The sequence below is a fragment of the Canis lupus genome, chromosome 13, assembly GCF_011100685.1.
Source record: "Canis lupus familiaris isolate Mischka breed German Shepherd chromosome 13, alternate assembly UU_Cfam_GSD_1.0, whole genome shotgun sequence".
NCBI classification, from domain to species: Eukaryota; Metazoa; Chordata; class Mammalia; order Carnivora; family Canidae; genus Canis; species Canis lupus.
This window is the reverse complement of record NC_049234.1, coordinates 48,884,657-48,911,740: the sequence shown is the minus strand read 5'-3', so window position 1 is coordinate 48,911,740 and position 27,084 is coordinate 48,884,657. Positions and strand designations below refer to the sequence as shown.

Sequence of the window (27,084 nt, the reverse complement as noted above, 5' to 3'; positions counted from 1 at the left end):
CTGATGTGTTTCATAGAATATAAAAAGTCAGCTGTTTTCTGTCTTAAAAAAAAATTGAACAGGCATCAAAAAAAAAAAACAAACAGCAATTTACAAAACTATGAAGCCAAACATAATCACACTTATATTTTCATTTTTATGTATTATCTTTCACGTATTTTCGAGTTGCAATCATAATGTACAGGATATCTGGGTCAGAGTAATCAGGTTTCTCCCATTTCACACTTTAATGACTATACAGTGTTATGCTTTGTTGATGTACTGCAATTCAGTAAACCAATCCCCCAGCTCAGGCCACTTAAGTGGTTTCAATGTTTTGCTATGATAGACAATGTTATGATAAGCTTTTCATCTTTTTTTTTTTTTTTTTTTTTTTTAAGATTTTATTTATTTGAGAAAGAGAGAGGAGGAGGAGAGGGAGAAGCAGACTTTCCTGCTGAGCAGGGAGCTGGTCTGGAGCAGATTCCAGCACCCTGGGATCACGACCTGAGCCAAAGGCAGACAATTAACAAGCCACCCAGGTGCCCCAAAGCTGTTCATCTTTAATGAATTGTTTCTTGAGAATAATTTCCTAAGGGTGAAAATACTGGGCCAAAGAACATGGCAATCTTTTTAATTATTCCTCCCTACTGCCATGTTGCTTTTATTTTTTTATTTTATTTTATTTTATTTTATTTTATTTTATTTTATTTTTTTATTTATTTATGATAGTCAGAGAGAGAGAGAGAGAGAGAGAGAGAGAGAGAGAGGCAAAGACACAGGCAGAGGGAGAAGCAGGCTCCATGCACCGGAGGCCCAATGTGGGATTCGATCCCGGGTCTCCAGGATCACGCCCTGGGCCAAAGGCAGGCGCCAAACAGCTGCGCCACCCAGGGATCCCCGCCATGTTGCTTTTAAAAACAATCATACTAACAGACAGTGTCAATGGCAGCAAAGGAGTACATTCAGTTTTAGTGTCCCCTATCAACTTAGTGTACTAAGGTATATCAAAATAGGTTATTTCCAATAAACTGTCAATAAGCTTAGGGTATTTTAGGTATACCAAAATATATTATTTTCAATAAGAATCTAATTATAACTAATATATTTTATAGCTTTTACAATTATTTTTTAAAAAACAAATTTGATTTATTCTACCTCAAATGGAAACATCTATAATTTAGCATACAAACTCATCCTATCTGCTTATTATCACATAAAAATATTTTATGCTCTCAGGAAGGATTTTTCTTTTTTTTTTTTTTTTTTTTTAATTTTTATTTATTTATGATAGTCACAGAGAGAGAGAGAGAGAGAGAGAGGGGCAGAGACACAGGCAAAGGGAGAAGCAGGCTCTATGCACCGGGAGCCCGATGTGGGATTCGATCCTGGGTTTCCAGGATCGTGCCCTGGGCCAAAGGCAGGCGCCAAACCGCTGCACCACCCAGGGATCCCAGGAAGGATTTTTCAAAAGTGGGAGAGACCATATATTTTTCCAAGTCCTAAGAGTTAAATGCCATACACAGTTTGACTAAATTTACATAAATCCACAGCAGAAAAACTATACTTGGCTATTCTTTTGAATTTATTATGGACTCTAAGCCTCAGCTTCCTTTATTATTTCAAATTAATACATTCCATTTTAGAGCAGGTTTATGTCACTTTAAATATCAGGTGAACCTTTCAAAAGATATATATTATGTGAATAATTTGTATACTGACTCATAGTTTACTACTGATTTTCTTAGTTTATAGGTATATCCTTATAAAATAGTATTTGGATGAAACATATAAATCCTTGGTTTTTCAATTTGTAGGCCATATATATATATTTCCCACATTGTCTCTGTAAGAAAATATAGTCAAATGGGCAATTCTTTCCCATGAACATTGTATAAGTTTAAAAGCAAATATAAATGAAAATATACCTTAAAATTAATTCCTATTTCATTGGGTTGTCTCATTTTTTCAAGTTTAAATTCTCATAAAAATATTAATCACTGCAAATCAGTAAATAGCTGACAAACAGGAAATCAGCTTCACACAATTTGTGAAATCTTCATCAGTGGTTTCTACTCAAATCATTCAACATTTAACTATCCATGAGTTTAAATATTGTTGTCTCAGGCAGTCTTTTTTACTTTACATGTATGGTCTTACAGAGATCTCTGTATTTTATTTTTACTTTACACAAACAGCACAAACAGGTAAATTCCATACAAAATAGAACTGAGGTTGACAGAACATGTCTGAATAATCTTTAAGACTGTCAACCTCAGGAGATTATTAGGAGAGGAAAGCGCATTTCCTTCCCAAGCATGGATGGACCATGTCTATTATTGACTGCCCTACATGGATAACCAGAGCCACAGACAGGGGTTGTAGTCCTGGGCAGGAAGGAATTTTGGCAGCTGAGTTATTTTCCAAAAACTCTAATTATGTATACTAAAAATCAGGACTTTGCTTAGATTCAGCCCTAAGCAGAGCTGGGGCAGTGCCCAGTGATTCTTATCCCTTAAAGAACAGGAAACAGGCTTTTCTTTTCTTTCCTGCCAGAGAGCTGTGTACACCCAACCAAGTGCAAACAGTGTCTGCATTTAATTATTATTTCTTACTAAAGAAGCTCTGCTTAGTCTGTTTCATTCTTTCTTTCCTTCTTTCATTCCTCTCTTCCTTCTTCCTTTTTAATAAAATTCCTGTTTTTGAAAACTTCAGCAACCAAATTAGATTATGAGGTAAAACTGTCAAAAGTTCAAACCACAGGATCCAGTAACATTGCTGGGAAAAAAGTCAATTTCATTTAAAAAGGCTCATTAATATTGTCAATCAAAACTATACTGTGAGCAGAGAATGATTCCATAAATCATTGCTAGGTTGGCCATCATCTTGTTTCTTCACTTAAATTACATTCATGAATACTGCATTATATATAAAGATAGAGCAATAATACTCACTGAGAACACAATTAGGCAAAAAGCTTATTGATTACTTTACTTATTTGAATATTCACTAGGGGACAAAGCACTTGTTGGCACAAAACTCTTAAGGAGATATAATAATGTTTAATTATTCAAAATATTAATCCTCCTAAAACTTCAAAAGGCAAAGAACTCCAGTACTGTAAATATTTTTCCTTAAGATATCTCCAAATCAGAATTCTGTTGAATGAAAACAAAACAAAACAAAATATAACACAACAGTAGAGTTGCAGAATACTTAAAAGACTAATTCTGAGGAACAAAAGTAATCTTACCTAAAATAGCTGGCCAGATAAGATGTATATAAACACCTAGGGATACTTATAGTCTTTTTGAAAAGCATTTTTAAAATTATACTTTAAAAACATTATTTATTTTACCAAGGTCTAGGTCCCCTTTCTTATGATCTCAGTTTGGAAGTTAAGGGAGCCAGATCTCACTTTAAGTGAACAAAGGCACTTTTGAAGAAAAAACATATACTGATAAGTAAGAATGTCCTTTTGCCAAACATGTTCATAGTGATACACTGATAGGAATGTACAATCTGCTTTTTTATTACCATCATAGTTCTCATAAATTTCTACCTAATCCTCTGCCTTCTGATGAAGCATGAGCCTAACACAAGAGGAAGTTATAATAATTATTTCAGTAAGTATGAAGATAAAGTGGGTTCATGTATAAACATTAGCTTCCTGAGAGAATAATCTTCATTATAAAACACTCTGAAAGAGAGCATCACTTTTGGAATAAAACTAGGAAAAATTTTTGCTAGCAAAAAATAAGATGATTTTGCTAAATTATGATAGGAAATTTTTGATCATAAGTACATGGGTTGAAGGGAAGAGCTTTTATATTAACAATCTCAATATTCTTGTTCCCATTCCAAGAAATATAACACATCACTCTTTCCAATTCCAGAACATCTTTTAAAGTTATATTTTCTGCATAATTAAATTATTACCAATTATTAAAATAACATGCATTATTTAATTTTTAACTCCAAATTCATAAAAACTTAAAAGATTTTACATGTTTTTCAAGGGTATTTCAGATTTTTAAGTAACTGCTCTTATGTCCAATATATAAATATAGCTATTTATATATTTGAATTAGGTAGCAATTCTTTAGCTCTCTAAGTGACATGATCAATTCCAATACTAAAGGTCACAAGAGAAATGCCAGAAAAGTATTGTATCCATGGCTCCCTGCCACAATGGCCATTTATTAGAGCTAAATCAGATCACGTCATTGAACTGCTCAAAGCCCACCAAAACCCCCTCTCCCATCTCCTTCACAGTAAAAGTCACATCCTTACCATGGTATATGGTCCCTTCCCCACTTTTCCTCTCCTACCTTCCTTCTAAGGTCCTGTCCCTGGTCCTCTGTGCTCCAACCACTCTGCCTTCCTTGCTGCTGCTCTCCAGTACAACAGGCATGCTCTTGTTGCATGCTCTCTTGCCAGAGATCACCTGTATTATGCCTGGAAAGCTTTCCCCAAGAAACTCCCACTGCTCATCCTTTTTTTTTTTTTTTAAGATTTTATTTTTAAGTAATCTCTATACCCAACATGAGGCTCAAAATCACAACTCCAAGATCAGGAGTCAAATGTTCTACCAACCGAGCCAGCCAGACACCCCTTACTCTTGCTCATTTTAAAAATCTATGCTCAGATGTTTTCTACTCATGATGTCTTATTTGAAACTATAGCCTTCCCCCAGTCCCAGCATTCCCTGCTTTATTTTCTCCAAAGCACTCAGCAGAACATTCTGACATACTATACAACTGGCTTTTTGGTCGGTCTTTCTCCACCAAAACAATGCACAAGGCAAGCATTTTGCCCGTTCCTTCAGTGCTGTATCTCTAGCACTTAGAACATAACAGGTTCACTTCATACATGAATGAATGACTTAAAACATAACAGGTGCTCAATTCATATATAAATGAATGACTCATCTTCTCCAATTGCTGATGTTTCCTGGCACTGCTCTTCTAGTCTCCAAGCCTACAAAGTTTGGCATTATCCTGTCTCTTCTATCCTTGGAGTCTCTCTTTTGGTTTCTTTTCTTTTTTAAATTTTTTTTTCTCTCTTTTGGTTTCTATTCTCTGTTCCAACCACTATCTTCCTGGTTCAGAGTTCATTTCATCCGAATTATTATACTAGGTTCTTAATTAATTTGCCTCAATTAGTCTGTTTCCATGTATGAGGAGCAATGCTGTTACGTCTCATGGCTCATCTTTTCAACAAAATTCTTCTCTGCTTCCAGAATATGAAATTTCTGCTTCATAGGCTTGCATCCTCATTGTCCTGACAAAAGGGCGTATTTTCCCACTGTTGTCTGCATGCCTTGTTCCTCATCCCTGGAATGCTCTTTCTCCTTTTTCTGGTTTATCTAATCCCATTCATTATTCAAAACTTAGTTCAAGTCCAATTTCTGCCATGAAGTTTCCCCCCATGGCTTTAGGATGGAGATTTCTCTTTTTTAAACTGACATGCATTTAAACTAATTTTCAGTTTAGCACTTAATTTTTTGCTGATTATTTTAAGTATAACTGTTCTTCCCAGTTATTATGTAAGGCTCTTTAGAAGTTGGGCTTGTTTGTTAGGCCCTGTGTGCCTGGAATAGTGAAATGCTTAATAAAGAGGCACTCTGCACTGGCTTAATTAAACAGATTATCAAATCTTAGAGGGCAAACACCTCACTTATACATCTTCATAGTCTCTAGTTTCTATTGCATATTAAGAAACTCAGGAAATAATTATTGCATTTAATTAAATTGAATGAAGCTTAAGGCCTATCACTGTATTAAACTGAAGTTCAAAATTTAGTTCTTCTTTACTGAAGCAAATAAAATAAATGTTGTGCCTGGTTAATGAGCACTCAGAAATTCAATTAATTTCTGCTTTGCTAAGAAGGTACTACAGTACTTCAAATGTCACTTGGAGAACTAAATACACGACCTCTCGATTCTAGAAGCTTATGTGCCATATTCAGTGAGTAACTGATATCAAACTCATACCTTTGTTAGTCCCTCGTATTTTCCATAATCTGTACTCTTTAGCCACTCCATCAACTTGGCATATCGAAGCAAGTCTCTATGAAATGGATGATGATTGGGTAAAGCCAGTTCAACAGAGTGCTGAGCAAGAGTTGAACTCTGATCATGACCCTACAGTGAGTAAATAAGTAAATAAACACATTGACAGTAAAAGAAACATGCTATAATTGAAAACTCTTAACAATGACCAAATACAGTCAAAGAAAAGCAAAAGAAGATAGAAAGATAAAAACTGAGTACTTACTTGTCTTCTTTATCATCCTGTATAAATCTACTGAACCCCATCACCATAAAATAATCAGAAACATGCAAGAATGGCACTCTGATAAATCAACTACTCATTTCATCTTCTAAAGGCATTGACAATGAATTTTTTAATCAAACTTGTTTCTCCCACACCATATTATTTTACAACTTACTAAGTAAATAAACCTCATGATACAACTGTACTGAGAAACACAGCAAATATAGAAGTCATTCAAAATGTATTGTCTATATCTATGGTATTTCCATTAGTTTACAATATTTAAAATAATAAAGACATATAGGATACAGAATTTTAGAACTGAGAAGCACTGCAGATGATGATATCCGGGGCTTTCCTGGATAATCTTTAATAATAATGTAATTTTAGTTTTTCTAGTCAATTGTTAAATAACTACATATGATTTTATTTTAAAATGCTGACAAAACTTTTATGTAAATAAATAAATTATGAGTCAGTCTCAGATGATGCATCGTGAGTTTTGTTTTGAAAAATATAAGTCTGGAAGACCATCTGATCCAATGACCTTATTTTCTAGAAGAAACTGAAACTTAAATGGTTAAGTGATTTATTCAGGTCACTCCGGATGTCAGAACTGGAACCTCAGTCGAGTCTCCCTTCTATTTTCTTTTAAAAACATATCTAATAAAATCATTTAGCTAGACTGAAAAATTGCAAATGCCTACTAATTATTGGTTTCTAAACAAACAAACAAACAAACACAATAAAAATCTTCCCAGCTCTCTTTGGAAACAATTTAGCTCTCTTTCTCTACTACTTGGTCAATATTTGTCATGGAAATCAAAGCCAGTGTCTAAGAGATGAAGATTGAAAGACTAAAGGAGTAGATTCCCTTTGAAAACATAAGTTCCCAAGAATAAGGAAGGAAAAAACAAGATAGATTTATTCAATGTCATTCTGACTCAATCTAATTTGCCCAGTCAGAAGTTATTTTTTAGCATTCTATTAAAATGATACAGTGATTGAGTTTTGGGGCTGGTTAACTCATTTTCTAGGAAAGTTACCGAAATCTGATTATATATGTGTTATATTAGCTGACATAAATTAGTTTACAAATATCCTGAATTTAAATTCTTTTATCTATGTTTACTTTTTAAAGATTTTATTTATTTAAAAAGAGAGAGAGAGAGAGTGCATGGGGTGATGGGCAGAGGGAGAGGGAGAGAGATAATCTCAAGCACAAATGCTGAGCACAGAGCCCGATGTGGCACTCTATCTCATGATCCTGAGATGTCTACCTGAGCTGAAATCATGAGTCAGACCTTAACAGATTGAGCCACTCAGGTGCCCCTGAATTTAAATTCTTTTAATTTAAGAGTTTCTTTCCTCTAATTTATATGTTTTACTACATACACAAAATAAGATAGTGGTCATGAATTTTTTAAACAATTTCTTTTTTTTAAACTAAAGCAGTTGACAATTTTATTTTCACATTTCACAATACAAATGAAAATTGCCCCCCCCCTTTTTTTGGTCCCACTACTCCCCTGCAAAAACTATTCTTTGATAGGAAGGGGAAGCAAGTCTTCCTTGTCATGCTGTTAGATAACACCCAGAGTCACAGCACCATGATCTCCTGGTGAAGTAGAACAAGTAATATAAAATGAATATAAAGAGGTTCCTGTCTCTCCTTATCTGTGTGGTCGAGTCATTCCTGGCCGAGTGGGCACCATCATGGGACGGGCAGGAGGTCTCATCATTGGGGCCCAGGCATCACTGGCATGTGGCCTCCCACAGGTGGCATCATCCCAGGAGGAGGAGGGCCCATCATTGGCATCATGGGAGGGCCCCCCATATGGGGGGCTGGCATCATACCAGGGCGAGGAGGGCCCGGGAGCCTAGGGGGAGGTGGGATCACTGCCCCTGCAGGAGGAGGAACAGAGGATGGAGTAGGAGGGATCTTTCCTTGTTGAAATGCAGTGGTTGTTTTGTCCATTAGGCTCTGAGCCTGCTCTTCCATTTATTTCTGATAGTAGGCTTTTACATTCTCTTTGTGTTTCCTACCACTGCAGTGTGTCTTTCTCACAGATGGAGAGTCATGGATGAGGTATGTGTCGCAGTAGTCACAATAAAACTTAGGCATGGTGCTCTAACAATTTCTTTTAACCACGGAGTATGCAGAAAAAATTCCTGATCTATGGACATGAAGAATTCTCTAGGAATTACAAAGCAAGAAAGATAGGAGTCTAAGACATGTGAAGTACTAAAACCATCATAATTTGAGTTCCTTCTTCATTAAAGTTTTCAAATCAGCCTGTTGAATTTTCTTCTTCCTGTAAGATTACATCCCCAGTTTAAAATGGAGATAATAAAAAAATAAGGATCCATTATACAGAAATTCCATATAAAACCAATCAATAGAACTATCAATATATTTCTAAGATTAAGGATGATTTAAAATTAAGATTACTGATATCACTTGATTAAGATTATTGATATCTACTTAGGAAATTGGGCCAGAGATAGCAGAAAAGTATCAGAAAATTAGGCTAACCAATTCAAAATAAGAATCAGAAAGGGTGAGGTAACACAAGTTCACAGCTATTATACATGTTATATACAAGGTAATCCTTTTCTGCAATTCTAAAATACAAAAAGCTCTAAAAACTCCATTTAAATTTGGTGCCAAATCTATTTTAATGGTAAAACTTGACCTGAACTGACATGAGGCTATTTATAGTGTTTGGAATGACTATTCGTATTTTTTTGCTGTAGGAATATTGTGTGCTTAATCACAGGCCGTGTTCTAGACTCTCTTGGAGAGAAAGTACTATAGTATATGCACTATATTACTTTACTAAAGTCTGAAAAATTCTAAAAACATAATTGACCCCAAGAGTTCTGCATAGGGAACATGTATCTGTGTGAACATTCTTTTTTGGATGGCTGATTAAATATAAAACAATCAAAAAAAATATAAAACAATCACACCTCCCAAAAGAATCATTGTGGACTAAGAGATACAGTTTTGAAAAATGTAACTATTCACATATTTAAAATGCCTGGTCACATGTTTTTTTGTGAAGTAAAGACTAACAATAGATGTGAACAAAATTAACAATTTTTTAAAAAACAGTTATTACCACTAGACTATACCTCATCTCTCATGATAGTTGCCAAAGGCTGATTTTTAAAATTCTATTAATATAGTATTAGACATCTTTTATCATCCCAATCTTTCTCATTAATTTTTTTCAATGTTTCAAGACTCAAAATTATCATTTATGTTCTTCTGCAACTGTTTACTCATGCCATTACGTGTTAAGTTATATTATTTAATTGTCAGGAAAGTTCTTCAATTAAAAACCTTCCCCTCCCCCAAAAATGGAAGAAGTAATTACTGTTTGTCAAGGATTTTACAGGGATCCCTGGGGGGCGCAGCGGTTTGGCGCCTGCCTTTGGCCCAGGGCGCGATCCTGGAGACCCAGGATCGAATCCCACGTCGGGCTCTCGGTGCATGGAGCCTGCTTCTCCCTCTGCCTATGTCCCTGCCTCTCTCTCTCTCTGTGACTGTCATAAATAAATTAAAATGTTCAAAAAAAAATTAAAAAAAAAAAGTAAAGGATTTTACAGTTTATAAAGCTCTTTCATATATGTTATTATTCAAAACTTTCTTTTGCAAATAGCATTTTAAGATCACTATCACCTGAAAAACTGCCTTCTTCTATGAAGAACATCATTACCTTCAAATCATTACTATTAAGATATTAAATGTGATTAGTGCTAACAGAAAATTTAGAGAAATTGGTTCTAAAATAACTATAAAAATAGGAAAATTAAGCATTTAAACTGTTTAATTCAATCACTAATATAGGCTACTGTCACTTCTAGACCTCTCATGTGCACACCTTATTCGTTATATATTAAAAAAAATAAGACATTGTTTAAAGTTTCTTATTGTATCTAAACTATAGGAAACAACTGAGGGTTGCTGGAGGGAAGGTGGGTGGGGGACGGAGTAACTGGGTGATGGGCATAAAGGAGGGCCCTTGATGGAATGAACACTGGGGTTATATGCAACTGATGAATCACTAAATTCAGCTTCTGAAACTAATAATACATGTTAATTAAATGGAATTTAAATTAAAAAAATAAAATTTCTTATTATAAGTAATAAGTAACAACAATCTACTGAATGTTGTTATGCTTGACATGCTCTCTCTTTCTATAGGTATAGATTCTAATGTTCACAATAACCTTGCAAAGCACTTTTCTCCTTATTTCAAAAATAGAAAAACTCAGGTGCCTGGGTGGCTCTGTCTGTTAAGCATCCAACTCTTTGGTTTCAGCTGGGATCATGATCTTGCAGTTGTGCAATCAAGTCCCAAGGCAGGCTCTGTGCTCAGCATGGAATCTGCTTCAGATTCTCTCTCCCTCTCACTTCCTGGGCACTTTCTCTTTTTCTCTCATCAATCAATCAATCAATCAATCAATCAATCAATCTTTAAAAAATAGCAAAACTATGATTAACATAATTTAAAAATAATATGGCAGGTTTTGTCCAAATTAATCTAAGAGAGACACATTTTCTATAAACTAAATGCATCATAAATTTTCATTAGTGTATATGTTACTAGAATTTGTGGCACAAAGAGGTTAATTAACATGTTAAAGGTCACCCATCTAGGAGGTAGGAGAGTCAGGGTTTTGATTCCAGGAAGTTTGGCTCCACCATAGTCCCTTGTACTCTTAACCACTTTAACCAATTTTCCAACAGAAATGCACTCATTTCAAATGTTGGGTAAATTCTCAAGATTCTGTATTATGACATGTTTATTTTTATTGTCTTAAAAAAGAAAGTCTGAGCAAAGTTCCAACAAACATCACAAAAATTGATCGTAAATAATCAATTATTTCTCAGCTTTTAAATACAGATCATTAACCTATGTTTAGGAAATTGTAAAACATTCTTAAAGAAACAATTTTTGTGAAATGAACTGAATACTGGTGGTATATTTTATAGGCTTTATTTTATGATGTTTCTATAAATATATGTTGAAAGAAAAATTCCCAAACTTAAGCATATAGCAAAACCCCTACAATTTCAGTTTTTTCCAATTGTACTTTTAGTTCAGTGCATAATCAGATCTCAGCATATTGCAAGAGACAATGACAGAATTATGAGGTCTCTGCAGAACCCAAGGGGGACAATCTCTTTTCTGTACTTGAGACACTCTCTCCCACTTTCTTCAGCACATCCTAGGTTGTTGCAACATTCTGGATTTTAACATGCATCATTCACATTTAACAATACGTATTAGATTTTCAGAACTGGAAGCATTCATAGTAAACAAAGCCATTAGTTTCCAAGGCAAGGAAGCAAAATCATAAATTAACTGCATGTTACAACAAACAATGAAGGGTGCAGAAAGGACTACTGTTTACCTACAGTAACATTCCAACATTTCAATGCCATCTACAAATGTGGATAACTATCAACAATGTCATTTTTTAAAACTACAGAATTGGGCAGACATAGCTATCACTGAAGTACTAATGTAAGAAAAATGTGATTAGTATTACCTATGTGACTTCTAGTTTTACTTTTTTCTTGATATTTTTCAGGTCAAGTGAAACGTAAAGAGAGTCTTCCCCAGTGTCTCCCTCACACCCTCAGCTAAGATGGTCTTCCTTTATGTTCGCGCATGTGACCACTATGATAATATTTACCCTTCCTAAGTATATCTACCTCCCTCTCCTAGACTGTGAGGCACTGGAGGACAGGATCAGCTCCTCACCTAGCCTAAGAAAATGGGTGGTATGCATCCCAATCACGTGGTAAAATGTTTCTAAATAAATGAAGGAGTGAGTGAAAGAACGACAGGAAGAGAGAGGCAAGCAGAGGACATGAAATGCCTTTTTGGCCAAAATAACCTTTTTGCTATGGGACATTAAAAAACTGCTATAAATATGGTTAACAGGCAGCTTAAGTCAGTAAAGTTATAATCTATAAAGATTCTGCTGCTGTTAAGTTTAGCAAACTTTATAGACCAAAAAAAAAAAAAAAAAAAAAAATCAGAGAAGCTTGAGCCAAATTTGATGTACTCACAGGCACCGAAAGAAAGTAGGACCTGTTATAGAGTTGAAGGAGGGCCTGAGTAAACTAATTGGAAATAAAATATAGTAAATACAATTGTTTTAGAATACTGCAAAGCGAAAACAAAATAAGAATTCAATGTTTCAGACAGCATTTCTTGATGAACGAAATTTCGCAGTTTTTTTTGTTCAATAACCTTAATAAGAGATGAAAAGCATAAGAAACCTAATCCTTATGCCAGATTAAAATACCTTCTATTCAAGTCCTGCTAAAGTACTCTTAATATTATTAATATTATTGCCACAACCTAAGCTATCAACCTCCTTTTCCATATAAAAATGTAGACAAAGGGTTTATATAAAATTAAATCAAATAGAACTTAACAACTGAGTGATACTTATTTTTCTCATATGAAAATACATACAGCCAATGAAACATTTAAAATATTGAATCAAGTTCTGGTTCTCATCTCGAAATATTGAAAAATAAAATAGGCCAAGTAGCAAATATGTAACAAGTTTGGATGTACTTTTATAAATAAAGAACATATAAATGGTATATTTAATAAGTAAGCATAATTATTTGATTTATTTGATTTCTAGAATCAGACAGTTTTAGCTGCAAGGAACTAGACTGCCTAACTAAGGAAGCAGTTGAGGGCCAACACACATCTATGAGTAAATACTTAAAAATCTCAAAACTGGATAAATGTGTGAAGGAATATACTGTGGTCCCAATTAAACACATTACAATTTTTGTGGAAATTTAAGTTTAAAGTAATATATAAAAAAGCTACAGAAACATGCCACTTTTATTAATGAAATAAAATTACCTGCTGAACAAAAACATTGTTGAGGTGACTGGCCAGTCTCCGGGCAAACTGCTCACGCAAATCACTGAAACGCTGCTGCTGCTGTTTGACTGCCAGCAGCATGTCATGGCCTGAAACCAGAACGTTTCTTGACTGATTTAATAGGTAAAAGGATTTCTCTGATCTTCAATGAATACATTTATAATAGTATCCATATTTCATTCAGTTTTGAAGAACCCAAAGTTTTATTGATTTATTCATTTGCTTTATAAAAAAGGTAAGCAAGAGAAGAAAATGGTAGAACACAATGGTTCTCAAAGTGTGGTCCTGCCTCAGCATTATCTGGAAACTGTTGGAAATGTGGATACTAGAGCTTTGGCCCAGACCTACTGAATCTGGAGGTGAGGCTCAGCAATATGTGTTTTAACAAACCCTCTCCATGATTCTGAGCAAACTCAAGTTTTTGGAATGACTGACCTAACAGAACCTCAGCTCTCTGGTCTAATCAAAACACTGACTTTGTGCAAGGTCTGTGCATAGTACTAAAGAAAAATCATGGTGTTAACTAGAGTCACTGATGATCAGTCATAGGAACTGAAATGAAAAAGTTCTTAGTGCCAAAAGAAGCATGTTCGGAAAGAAGTGAAACTAGTTTGAGGACCTAATACTACAGTCACCTTAAACCACTTGCCCCACGTTATTTCTTGTTAAAAGCTTTATAGCAAATTACAGGCTTAGTCTCAGATCCTTGGTCAGATTTTATCATTTCTAATGAACATACCTGGACGAAGAGCTACATTCATGCACTGCAGAAGGGCATCAGCGGCATTGGTACAGGCTTCAATGCCTCTAGAAGAAGCAAGATCTCCTTCCTGAAGGGCCTTTATATGACCTTTGGCCAGGTCCATGTGGTTCTAGAATATATATAAATATACCATTTGCACATGTGATTTCAGGAAATTTACAAGTAACATGCTACTCAAGCCTATCATAAGGTCTTTGGAATTATTTTAAATCTTACTCTCATAAGGAAATTGATAAATGTTTACAATAGGGTTTTATATATTATTAGATTTTTTTGGTTTTTGTTGGAGGTGGCAATTTACAAAATACTCACCACGAGAAACTCTATTTCAGAGAGGAGTTTTACATTATTAGTGTTACTAAGATGAATTAGGTGGTTGCTTTCAGAGATCTGATCCATTTGTTCCTTTACACTTTGGAGCATTTCCTCATAACTGCTCAGTTTCAACTCAATCTGATCTACCTCCTTTAGAGCCTCATCCAGCAACTTCATCAGAATGTTCACTTGCTTTTCAGAGGCCATGATTGATTGGATGTTGGCCTACAAAGTGAAAAACAAGAGTAACTCTTCATATTATTTAAATGTATAAAAGAAGCATAAGATGAAATATTGCTAAATCCCTTTGACAGGTGAGTAACAAAGATTGATATGCATCTACATATTTATTTTAGTGTATCACTCTATCTTTATGTTCCCTTTTTACACAGTGTTTCAAGAAGATACACTTGCCTCTCTATCAAGGTTAGGGACCATTTCTTAGTATTTTATATTTCCCCAGATTGTACAAGTAGGGTTCTGCCCCACATTGTATCACTGGTGTTGACATATTACCATTTCTGACACCTCCAATTCTACCAGCTATAAAAATTTTCTATACTTACGTTTTTGTAAAAGGCTTAAAAAAAAGCATAATCACCTGTGTAATACCTTAGTCAAGAGGGTAGCAGTGATATACCAGTCTTTGAAGGATACACTGAACTAATTCATAACTGTAGTACAATTGGTACTTACAGGATGTGGAAGAGCCATGACCACATGAGCACAGACTATATATCCATAAGATAGCTCCTTCTTTTGTCTTCTTTCTTTTCTTTTTCATTTGCAATTACTGTATGTTTTTTTCCAGGCAAAACAGGAACAAACCACCATCCCCTTATCATTGTTTTCTAAGTGATTCTGACTATTGATTCTAAATTTCCTGAAATATGGAAGCTGTCAAATCCAAAATAAAACTGGGAAGCAACATGATAACTTGTAACAAATATCCAATATTAATTACAAAAGAAAATATAAACCACTAAGCCACACTAAGAAGGCAGGTAACTAAAAAAAAAAAAGAAGGCAGGTAACTGGGTATGAGGAAAAAACTTGGACCAGGAATGAAAAGAATTTCATTGGACAGTTGATACTGTAATTTCACACATATTTTATATGCTATTCAGAATAACTCAACTGTAAGTACAGCCCAATGGTAAGAGTCAGCAGGGCTCAGGGTCATTAAATAGATCTCTTCAGTAGAAGACGTGGGGTTCAACCCTGTCAGGACAATTTCCACCTTAACATCTTGAAGTTTCTTTTAGACTTAGCTTCCAGTGAGTTTTATAAACTTATAAACTTGGACTATTTGTATAATCTCTGGGCCTGAGTTCAACTTCATAAATTCTGTACCTTTCATGTATAAAATACCAAATTCTTTAAGTCTTTAAAAATACTTCTCATTCTCTGAAGGTTTTTCTTAAATGTTTACTTTGTCTAAACAAAACAAAAATAGCACATGTTCTTGTTATAGATTTTTCTCACATTAGTGGTGTTATTTTTAGCTGTGTCTATTAGCTTTTTACTTTCTAAAGATGTGCATTTAGTTTATAGACTCAGAAACTTGTGTACAAATGAAAAAGAGCCATCCCAAAACATTTTAGCAGAGGAGCCAAACATCCTTTTCCCCTGGCTCCTTGTTTTCACTTATTTTGCTCCTTCTGGGTAAATAATTCACTTACTTCAAACTAATTTTCCTATTTCTAATTTGTACCTATTTTTTTTTCAAACCACAAAAATGATGTGAACTTTTGCACTGAACTGTCCTGTGATATTTCAGGGGCTGAGGGGAAGCAATCCCCAAACTGGTTTCTGGTTGGCTACTTTTCACTTCCATCACTTCGTGTCAAGAACCTCCCCAAGTCCCCCACTGCAGCAAACTGCCTTCACTGACCCGATTAGAAGGAATGGTTCTGTCTTTTGAACAAGAGCAGTGAAAGATACGGCATCTGGTAATGTGCTTACAGAAAGAGATGGCAAGAATCACATTATAAAGGCTTAGGTGCTGAGGCAATAAAACTTGAATATCACCAGTCTTTTCAATCTACTATGTATGATTCATTCACAGGTTATAAAAAGGTCTTACCCCATCTAGCACCTGCAGCTCTCTGGACAGCCTTTCTGCAAAGGCCTCAGCATTAGAAATTGCACATTCACAGCCTTCCATCATTATTTCAATGTCCTGCTCTTCTCTTGCATTTAACTCTTGGTATACATCTACTACTTCTTCATCACCTCCTGTCACACTCTGATTTTCTCCACTTGGAACAGACTCTTAAAGAGGGTAAAAATTAAAAAGAAAGGAGTAAAAAAGTAGGAAGGACAATAACACGGGACTTATAACTGACTAGTTATAAGTACAGGTCACATTTAGTGGCTGAAAAATAGGAAAGAATGATTCAGAATATAAAAAAACCCTTATTTTTGTGAAAAACTTTATATGTTATTATATTTACTGTAACATTTAGTATAACAAATACAAAGCATGCAGTCTAATTCACTTACTTATAAGTGTTAAAACAGACTTTGGACAATTTCCCAAAACATAATTAAGCTACAAAAACAAATACAAAAGCAGAAACAAAACAAGGACTATGAATTTAGGACACATAAAAAATAATTTGCTTTCTTTTTTTTCCCCAGGTAACATTTTTCTTCTGTTCTTTTTTGTCCTACTTTTTTTTTTAATAACTTTTAGTTGAAATGAAAAATGTATTCATAATTTATTTTGGGTATTAAAAATTTTATATGAGTTTTCCATTTCTTTGTTTCAAAAAATTTCACATGTATTGATAACATTTCTAAAGATCAGGTATAAAAGTTTTCTTAACAAGTCCATAGCAACAAGAACAACAAAACATGGCTGTTTGAAATTACAAAAAGTTAAATGGTCTTCATGCTTTTTAACAAAAGATCAAGAAGTCAAATGTAAAGTGTCTGCTGGACAAACGCTTCAGTTCAAGTTTTTAAGAAAATACAATTGGCTTGTCGGATTTTACATAAAGCTTGAGGTTAGGAGAGGTAAAAGGGAAAAAATAATTTTACCCCCTAACTGAAACTCTATATATAAAGTTATTGATTTTCATAAATTTAATGGGACATGATTTAAATAATAACCTCTGGACACTTTAAATATTCATTATTTTGTATGAAGGTGAAATATTTACATTCAGCATGACTTGACATATTTAATTTGTTCTAGGAATAAAACAAATTGTCAAAGCAATAAATGGTTTATTCTTAAGAATGATAATTAGGCAGATTTAGATAATGTCCCGGGAAGAAAAAGAGGGGAATAAAACTTTTGGTATAGGCAATTACAGATTACAATATATAGATAGTTCTTTACACAGACATCATCTAGCTCTCTGTCTTTTGATCGAGTCCATTTTAGCTCACTGTGGCAATGTCAAATTGTCATATCTGCCAGTTCATTAGCCACTAGGGGGCAGGGACTGACCAAATCATCCTGTACAGCTCCTTACACAAGCAGATATTTAAAATAAATAAATATGATCATAACTTCTTCAGAAGTATTTTCTCTTCCATGAAACAGTCCTCTGGAAGTCAATAATTAATCTTACCATTAATTTTATTACTATATGGATTCTGTGGTAATAAACTTGTCCCTATGCACAATTTCATAAAATATGCAACCAACAGTACATAACAATGGCAAGTAATAAAAAATATATGGAATAGAATAAGAAGAAAAGGTGTTACGCACCTTCTGTAACTTTAGGCAGTTCTGGAGAGTAAAAAGGTATGAAAAAAGCAGAGGAAAGTAAGCAAAGAATATTAGCTGGGTAGAAAAGTATACAGATTTAAAATTTTTAAATACTACCCATATTTCATTTGAACTTCTGGTACATCAAAGTTTAAAAGATAACGTCCAAATCAACTACAAAGTGGAAAGATCCACCGAAACTAAATTTCCAGAGTTAATTCTCTTATTCTTTTTCTGACAATGACTAAAAATACATGTATCTTACTATTTTTACTTTCTTTTAAGAAACAGTACTGACTAGTCCTTGGAGAAAACTGGGAAATAGATCACTTCCTGAGAATTATTTTTAGGTCAGCTGTGACTCATGCATTTAGTCTAGTTATTTTCACTCAAGGCCCCAAAACTTTACCCAGACACTATCTCACAATAGATTAGTCATAAAACACTGTTAGAAAGGACGAGATTAAAACAACTTTAAAAAACACACATGAGGTATCTGTTCCAGCTGGCTTTTAAGGATTCAAGTAAGAGATTTCTTTTTTAAAACCTGGCTATAAGAATGAAAAAGAAAAAGCCAAACAAAAACTTGACTTCACTTCAAATGCTAACAAAATCCTCCTTTAAAAACCTTAAAAACCAAAAAAAAAAAAAAAAAAAAAAAAAACAAAACCTTAAAAACCTTCTGCTGAGAAACCCCACTTACTAGCACACTCAATTGACCCCAATGAAAACTACTAGAGTTGCCACTGTTAGCATTCACAGTGAAGTATCTTACTTATCTTAAAAGTAGATGTTGATTAAAAAAAAAAAGTAGATGATGATAATTTCTTATTCATTTTTTAACATCACCTAAAGCTTAGACATATTTATTATCTTTTTAAGGTCAATCAACAGCTATGATATCAAAATCCATTAAAACATTAAAATAAGTTTGCAGACATTAATAAAACTATTCTCTGAACTCCACTAAACCAAAGCAACAGTTATTGATATATAGAAAATGATTTTCAAAGTGAGATCCTTAAGGATCTTCACAGTATTCCTAAAATTGATCTGAATTAGGGATTACTTTTGTAAACATGAAAATATCTACTTTGCTTTAGGCCTTAAAAAATTAAATGCTTTTTTTAACTAGACACTTATTTCTAAAAATTCTTCTCACTGATTACCAATAATATTTCTTAAGGAGGGAAATCAAGTAGGCTATGTAGTTTTTCTACTCTGTTGACTCAATGAAATGTATTGGTTTAAAACACATGGTAGGCAACAAGTAACCTCTGGATATATGCATATTTAAAAACAGAATAGCTGTCATTTCCTCATCAAAATGTTCAACACTGAAATGGTAAAATAAAATAAAAGCCATTCAAAACAAATTAAACCACTATTCAAGGCATGAAAAACTACTATCAATTTCTTAAAGGTCATTCCTTCAACATACTCAATTGCCAAGAGGTCTAAAATGTTAGTGACATGGCAACCCCAAGAGCTCCTACACAAGGGCTTCACTCAGGGGAGGGGCACAGGGCCTGACATATGTGACTTGCCTCTGCCAGTTTCAAACATCAAATCTGAAACCAATAACGGTTTACTAACTACTAAGTGTTGGGAAGGAATACTATAATTGAGGGAAATACTCACAGGCAAACAGAAAAGGATTAAGTAAAATAGAATAGAAAAAGGACAGAGTCAGGTAGCTAAGTAAATGAATAGCTTGAAGCATCTGAAATGGCCATTCTTATAGGTCAAAATGGTTGAATATTGGCTATTTCAGACGTTACAACCGAACAAAATGAAGCTCCTATTTTAAAATGCTAATAATATGGAACGCCTGGGTGGCTCAACAGTTGAGTGTCTACCTTCAGCTCAGGGCATGGTCCCAGAGCCTAGAGATCGAGTCCCACATCTGGCTCCCCTCGAAGAGCCGGCCTCTCCCTCTGCCTATGTTTCTGCTTCTCTCTGTCTCTCTCATGAATAAATAAATAAGATCTTAAAAAAAAAAAAAGCCAATATAACTTAGGACAAATCTAAGTTTTCTTTCTAATATATATTATTTGGAATAAATCTGTTTTTTTTAAATTAATAAAGAGGAACAACAACTCTCTTCATCTGCATACTAGCTCTTATTTCAACTGCTTTCTTTGGGACCAAGAATACAACACAAAGTGTATCCACAAGGCATACAGACCATTTTTCTTACAATATTTATGTCTTCATAAAAGAAATTTTAAAAGAATAAAATCCCATTGTATATTTTTAATGAATAACAGTAGTTTTCATCTTGTAACACAAAATAATCCATAGTAACATCCCTGAAGGTACACTGATCACAAATATCTTATTTAACTTCACATCTAAAGATTTTATTCTGATAATCTAATAAGAGCTAATATTTATTAAGTACTTACTATACACCTGGCATTGTTCTTGTTACATTCATATTTAATTTAATTGTCCTCACAACAACCCTATGGAGTGGATACTACTAATTATCTCTATTTCTGAGATAAAGAAAACTGAAACATAGAATCACTCAAGGTCATATAGCTGGTAAGTGACAAAGCCAGGATTTGAACTTAAACAGTCTGACCTGATGTTCTTAACCACTATACTTACACTCTGTACAAAAATACAACCACAAGGATATTCATGTCAAAATTATTTAAAATAGGTAAAGATTGGAAATTTTAAAATAAATGATTAGTTAAACAAATTAAGGTATATTCATATAATGGAATACTATGGTACTGGGCAGTCCTGGTGGCGCAGTGGTTTAGCGCCACCTGCAGCCCAGGGGGTGTGATCCTGGAGACCTGGGATCAAGACCCACGTCGGGCTCCCTGCATGGAGCCTGCTTCTCCCTCTGCCTGTGTCTCTGCCTCTTATTCTCTCTGTGTGTCTCTCATGAATAAATAAATAAAATCTTAAAAAAAAAAAGAAATACTATGGTACCACTAAAAATGTTAGGGTAAGTATTTAATAACATGAAAAATGTTCATTATAAGAAAAAGTATGTTAGAAAACAGAATGTGAATTTATTTTTTACGGGATTTAAATATGCATAGAAAAAATACTAGAGAACTATCTAACAAAACATTAACAGCAATCATCCCTGAGGATTAAGTTTATAAGTAATTTTTATTTATTTAATATATCAATTTCCATAACGAACGAGTATCAGTCCTACATTAAGAAAAATTACTTTTCAACTCCTTTGCAATATAAGGTGAATCAGTGTTCTAATCATTTTGAGTAATGTCAAATTATATATTCACTTTAGATATACTTGATTTTACATTAGCATTTTTATTTAACTTTACCTTCCAGGAGCTGTGAACTAACATTGACAAAATCAATTTTCTTCCGGAGATATCGCTGATTCAATTTCCAAATGCATGAAATAAATGCATTCTTTTCAGCAGTGCTGCTGGCAACCCATTTATATATTTTTTCAAAATGTAAATCAAATTCAGGATTTTCCTGAAATAAAAATATACAAAAGATACTGTTTTTGATCTTATCCCTTTTTCATTATTATGAAGTCTATATTTCAATAAAATGAAAAGAAGTTGAAGCTGTTCTTAAAAAAAAAAAAACCCACTAAAAATCAGCTAAATGACTTACAGAGAATGGTTCGAGAATTCAATATACAGGAAAAACTTTATCTCCCAAAAGAAGCTGGATTAAAAAAAAAAAACCACAATGTTTCAGTAATTTCCTTCCTATGTCCCTTAAGTATATGAGTAGAAGTATAGGATATCTAGGTAAAAGCTTTGTGTCCCAGCTTCCTGGTCTCTAAGATGACAATGGTCTCCAGTTTTGATGTGGACCTAATTTTTCTTTTTAAATTGCCTATGGGGTTTTAAAGTTATACATCTTCTTTGATAATGCACTAACTCCTTAGTAAGCTTCTTATTATAACATATGAGAAAAAAATACAATCTACATCCTAGTGTAGTTTCCAAGAACAAATGAAGTGAAAGCAGGGACTGATTCTGTTTTCAATTCTGAAATCAGAGAATGATTAAAGGTGCCTCAAAAATAAAAAATGCTGGTTAGCCTCAAATTAAAAAATGTTTGTCTTTTGAATGACAAAGAAGCTCAACCTGTGGGAGAAGTGCAGTATGCTTCTCTTAAGTCACACTGCAGCAGTGATTTCATATCAGGATGATATTTCCTACGTGAATGTAGGATCACTTGACTGCTATCTAAAAAATGAAAACCTATGGATGTATGCTTTTCTTCACATCCAAGGAATTAAAAATAGATTCAAACGTTCTTAATGTTCTATGAAAGGCTAATGATATATCCAATTAATTCAAAATATCATTTAGGGGGGACAAAATGTAAATGAATGCCTTAAGGGTAAGGGAAATTATATCAGACATTCACTGTAAAGAGCTGGGATAATTTAGGGATCAGGACTTGACCTGGTAAAATAATCATATTATGGTAGCATGGAACTACTAATTAGCTCATAAGCAGAACAGAAACATCAAAAGATTAAAAATCTGCATTTACAATAAAGAGGTAATTGCATTATTACATATAAAAAAACCTAAAAGTATTGGCAACTAATCTAAAACTTGATGGGAAATTATCTCTTCCTTGGGAATATTTCCCATAATGCCGTAAAAGAAGCTGAGTGCTCCAGTGGCAACACTCACACAAATCAATGTGTGACACTAAATGGCTAATGTTAGGCTATGTATAAAAATTTTATGTTTTATATCCATATATAGTGTACACACGCCAAGGTGCCTATATAATATGAAAAAAAATCCATTAAGAAAGCTAGCAATGAGGCGTCAGCTGTGAGAAAGCATTTAAATAAGCATCAGCAATGTTAGTGAATTATGCAAGTCAATGGGGTTATAAAGTGCAAAACTATTGAAGGGAAAGGCTCTTTAATAAAGATGCATTTCTAAAAAGCCCTTACAGTATTTTTTCTTAAACAGAAACCTACCAAAAAAGTCTCTACTCTTGATCTTTTCCCCTGGTAACAGAATTTATTAAATAATTTATTAAAGTGTTTTGGGTGCTCCTTAGGGATAAATCAACGGCCCAGAATGCCCAGAGAAAGGCATTCTCTACATTTGTTAAAATCTGAATTCTGAATTGCATATTCTAGATGTGCAAAGCTGTTTTTGCTTCATTTGAAAATATTTTACTCAACTGCCTGTCATTTTGTCCAGCTTTCAGATCCCCAGAGGTCTGTACCAGGGTCAGGGTAAAGTCAGACTTCTACTTTATTGGATGCTCTACAGAGGTAGCTTTTACTTCTTTGTGCCTTTTAAATAAACGTGTGAGACTTGAAGGGTTAAATCAAAGGGTCCTTGCAGTTAGGTAATGCAAACCTTGCTATCAGCCCTATCACCAATGGGTGTGATGCAAAACATGCCTGTGGAGGAAGGAGAGGGGCAGCGTTAGAGAGGCTAAGGGGAAGGAGCAGCTAATTTCACCAGAGGATCTCTACTTCATTTCTTTGAAAAAAGGGTATTGCTGTGAAAAGCCTTGACTTGTCAGAAATAAACGTGGTCCTTTAACATGATTACTACATTATTCAACCTCCTTCAAGTTGGAGTGTGGCTTCAGTGAAAACTGTAATATTTACATTCTTATATCTTATTCTTTAAGTTCCTTAAAATAAGGTGTGTAACTCACCATCACTTCCTTTACTTGAGCCACAAATATGAAACCATGGCCTCAACAGGCCAGCCTGGTTGCCTTAGCTGATGATTCTACATTCATTTGTGAAGACAAACTAAGGAAGACTCACTTTGGTTAGAGTATTGCACATGATTTTGAACCAGGTTTTACCAAAACAATGAAGGTTTAAAAAAAAAACTACTCATAATACTTTAAAATATGTATAAGGATTTTATACAAAATATACCCAACCTAAATACAGAAATATAGAGTTATTTTGCTCTAATGTACATAACTTGTGCACAAACATAACTATGGCTCAAAAAAAACCCCCAAAACAATGAAACAAACACACATACAGATTTATTTTAGTAGCTTGAGATTTAAGAGTGGGAGAATAGAAGGTTTAATAATACACTTTAGACTAATTCTTGGTTAGTTGGTAAAGCAGAGAATTATATAGTAAAAAGTTTAGATCTTAAAAGACATAATATCATGTTATAAAATGAAAGACACTTTCTGAAGACAGGTCAAAGAACTAAGAAAAACATACTTTAATAGCATCTTTGGCATCTACCACAGCAAGGTCTCGAAGGAGCCAAGCAATCTGCCTTTTGTAGAAATCTCCTTTATCAGATTTCTTGACTTTGACCATCTTCACCTGCACAGGGCGTTCAGTTGTCACTGTTGAGTAAAACACACTTTCATTAGGAATATTACTCACTTATTCTTCATCCATTCATCCACTCATGGCAAGTGTCCTTGTCAGGTGCCTGTACATGATTTAGAACAGGAGTAGTATTTCCTAATATGTGTTATGATTGAGGAATGCACAGAGCATCAAAGGGAACATAAATCGGACAACTGGGTCAGAGGCAGGTTCCTTGGGAAGTAAAACTTCAGACCAGTTCTGAAAGAATTGTATGAGGTCGATGAAAACAACTCTAAAGACTGGGGGAGGGGGGGGCAAGATGGCGGAAGAGTAGGGTCTCCAAATCACCTGTCTCCACCAAATTACCTAGAAAACCTTCAAATTATCCTGAAAATCTATGAATTCGGCCTGAGAATTAAAGAGAGAACACCTGGAATGCTACAGTGTGAAGAGTTCGCGCTTCTATCAAGGTAGGAAGACGGGAAAAAAGAAATAAAGAAACAAAAGGTATCCAAGGGGGAGGAGCCCCACGAGGAGCCGGGCTGAGGCCTGGGCGAGTGTCCCCAGGACAGGAGAGCAAACAGGAGCTGCACCAACATTCCCGGGCGGAAAGGGGCTCGCAGGGAGTTGGAGCAAGACCCCAGGAGGGCGAGGATGCCCTCGGGCTCCCTGGGACAGTAACAGAGCAACTGCACACCCAGGAGAGTGCCCCGAGCTCCCTAAGGGCTGCAGCACGCTCGGCGGGACCCGGAGCAGCTCGGGGGGGCTCAGGCAGCGGCTCCACGGAGGGGGCTGCGGGGTGGGAGCAGCTCGGGGGGGGGCTCGGGGGCGGCTCCGCGGAGGGGGCTGCGGGGCGGGAGCAGCTCGGAGGCGCTCGGGCGGAGGAAGAGGCTCCATGCTGATGGGGCTGCGCAGTTCCAGGAGCAGCTGGGGCAGGGGCGGGGGGGGGCGGGGGGCTCCGGCAGCAGCTCCGCGGAGGGGGCTGCGCGGCCGGGAGCGAATCCAACAGCGCAGGCCCCGGAGCACAGGGCGCCGGGACACAGTCCAGGATCCAGCCTCCCCCGGGACAGGCAGAGGCAGGGAGGGCCCAGGACAGAAAGGACCCTCCTGCCCCGAGCTGAGCAGATCAGCGGCCCCGCCCCGGAGTCTCCAGGCCCTGCAGACGGAGAGCTCCGGAGGGGGCTGAATCCAGGTTTCCAGAGCTGACCCCGCCACTGGGGCTATTCCTCCAGGGGCCTCACGGGTAAACACCCCCCACTGAGCCCTGCACCAGGCAGGGGGCAGAGCAGCTACCCCAATTGCTAACACCTGAAAATCAGCACAACAGGCCCCTCCCCCAGAAGACCAGCTAGAGGGACAAGTTCCAGAGGAAGCCAAAGGACTTAAAGTACACAGAATCAGAAGATACTCCCCCGTGGTTCTTTTTTTCTCTTTTTTCTTTTTTTTTTGTTGTTGTTGTTTTGTTTTGTTTTGCTTTTTGATTTCCTTCCCCCACCGCTTTTTTTCCTTTCTTTCTTTTTCTTTCTCTTTTTCTTTTTTTTTTTTCCTTTTTTTCCTCTTTCTCTTTTCTTTCCTTCTTTCTCTCCTCTCTTTTTCTCTTTTTCCCAATACAACTTGCTTTTGGCCACTCTGCACTGAGCAAAATGACTAGAAGGAAAACCTCACCTCAAAAGAAAGAATCAGAAACAGTCCTCTCTCCCACAGAGTTACAAAATCTGGATTATAATTCAATGTCAGAAAGCCAATTCAGAAGCACTATTATACAGCTTCTGGTGGCTCTAGAAAAAAGCATAAAGGATTCAAGAGACTTCATGACTGCAGAATTTAGAGCTAATCAGGCATAAATTAAAAATCAATTGAATGAGATGCAATCCAAACTAGAAGTCCTAACGACGAGGGTTAACGAGGTGGAAGAACGAGTGAGTGACATAGAAGACAAGTTGATGGCAAAGAGGGAAACTGAGGAAAAAAGAGACAAACAATTAAAAGACCATGAAGATAGATTAAGGGAAATAAAGGACAGCCTGAGGAAGAAAAACCTACGTTTAACTGGGGTTCCCGAGGGTGCCGAAAGGGACAGAGGGCCAGAATATGTATTTGAACAAATTCTAGCTGAAAACTTTCCTAATCTGGGAAGGGAAACAGGCATTCAGATCCAGGAAATAGAGAGATTCCCCCCCAAAATCAATAAAAACCGTTCAACACCTCGACATTTAATAGTGAAGCTTGCAAAATCCAAAGATAAGGAGAAGACCTTAAAGCAGCAAGAGACAAGAAATCCCTGACTTTTATGGGGAGGAGTATTAGGGTAACAGCAGACCTCTCCACAGAGACCTGGCAGGCCAGAAAGGGCTGGCAGGATATATTCAGGGTCCTAAATGAGAAGAACATGCAACCAAGAATACTTTATCCAGCAAGGCTCTCATTCAAAATGGAAGGAGAGATAAAGAGCTTCCAAGACAGGCAGCAACTGAAAGAATGTGTGACCTCCAAACCAGCTCTGCAAGAAATTTTAAGGGGGACTCTTAAAATTCCCCTTTAAGAAGAAGTTCAGTGGAACAATCCACAAAAACAAGGACTGAATAGATATCATGATGACACTAAACTCATATGTCTCAATAGTAACTCTGAACGTGAACGGGCTTAATGACCCCATCAAAAGGCGCAGGGTTTCAGACTGGATAAAAAAGCATGACCCATCTATTTGCTGTCTACAAGAGACTCATTTTAGACAGAAGGACACCTACAGCCTGAAAATAAAAGGTTGGAGAACCATTTACCATTCAAA

The 27,084-nt window shown here is 35.6% G+C and overlaps 1 protein-coding gene and 1 pseudogene across 7 annotated transcripts in view; both read right to left on the bottom strand.

Moving 5' to 3' along the window:
- The window catches only part of EXOC1 (exocyst complex component 1), a 64,925-nt gene that overhangs the window by 25,583 nt on the left and 12,258 nt on the right, over nucleotides 1-27,084 (bottom strand). For 2 of the 7 annotated variants that reach the window (XM_038556148.1, XM_038556150.1), the window contains exons 3-11: nucleotides 24,198-24,328; nucleotides 21,316-21,475; nucleotides 17,996-18,016; nucleotides 16,355-16,542; nucleotides 14,266-14,493; nucleotides 13,930-14,062; nucleotides 13,170-13,279; nucleotides 12,350-12,403; nucleotides 5,976-6,125 (exon numbers count right to left, since the gene is read on the bottom strand). In XM_038556148.1, the coding sequence (XP_038412076.1) occupies nucleotides 5,976-6,125; nucleotides 12,350-12,403; nucleotides 13,170-13,279; nucleotides 13,930-14,062; nucleotides 14,266-14,493; nucleotides 16,355-16,542; nucleotides 17,996-18,016; nucleotides 21,316-21,475; nucleotides 24,198-24,328 (1,175 nt within the window). The remainder of the gene's footprint in view (nucleotides 1-5,975; nucleotides 6,126-12,349; nucleotides 12,404-13,169; nucleotides 13,280-13,929; nucleotides 14,063-14,265; nucleotides 14,494-16,354; nucleotides 16,543-17,995; nucleotides 18,017-21,315; nucleotides 21,476-24,197; nucleotides 24,329-27,084) is intronic. The other 5 variants (XM_038556151.1, XM_038556153.1, XM_038556152.1 and 2 more) reach the window with 3 other exon arrangements.
- LOC102156746 lies at nucleotides 7,490-10,629 on the bottom strand (annotated as a pseudogene).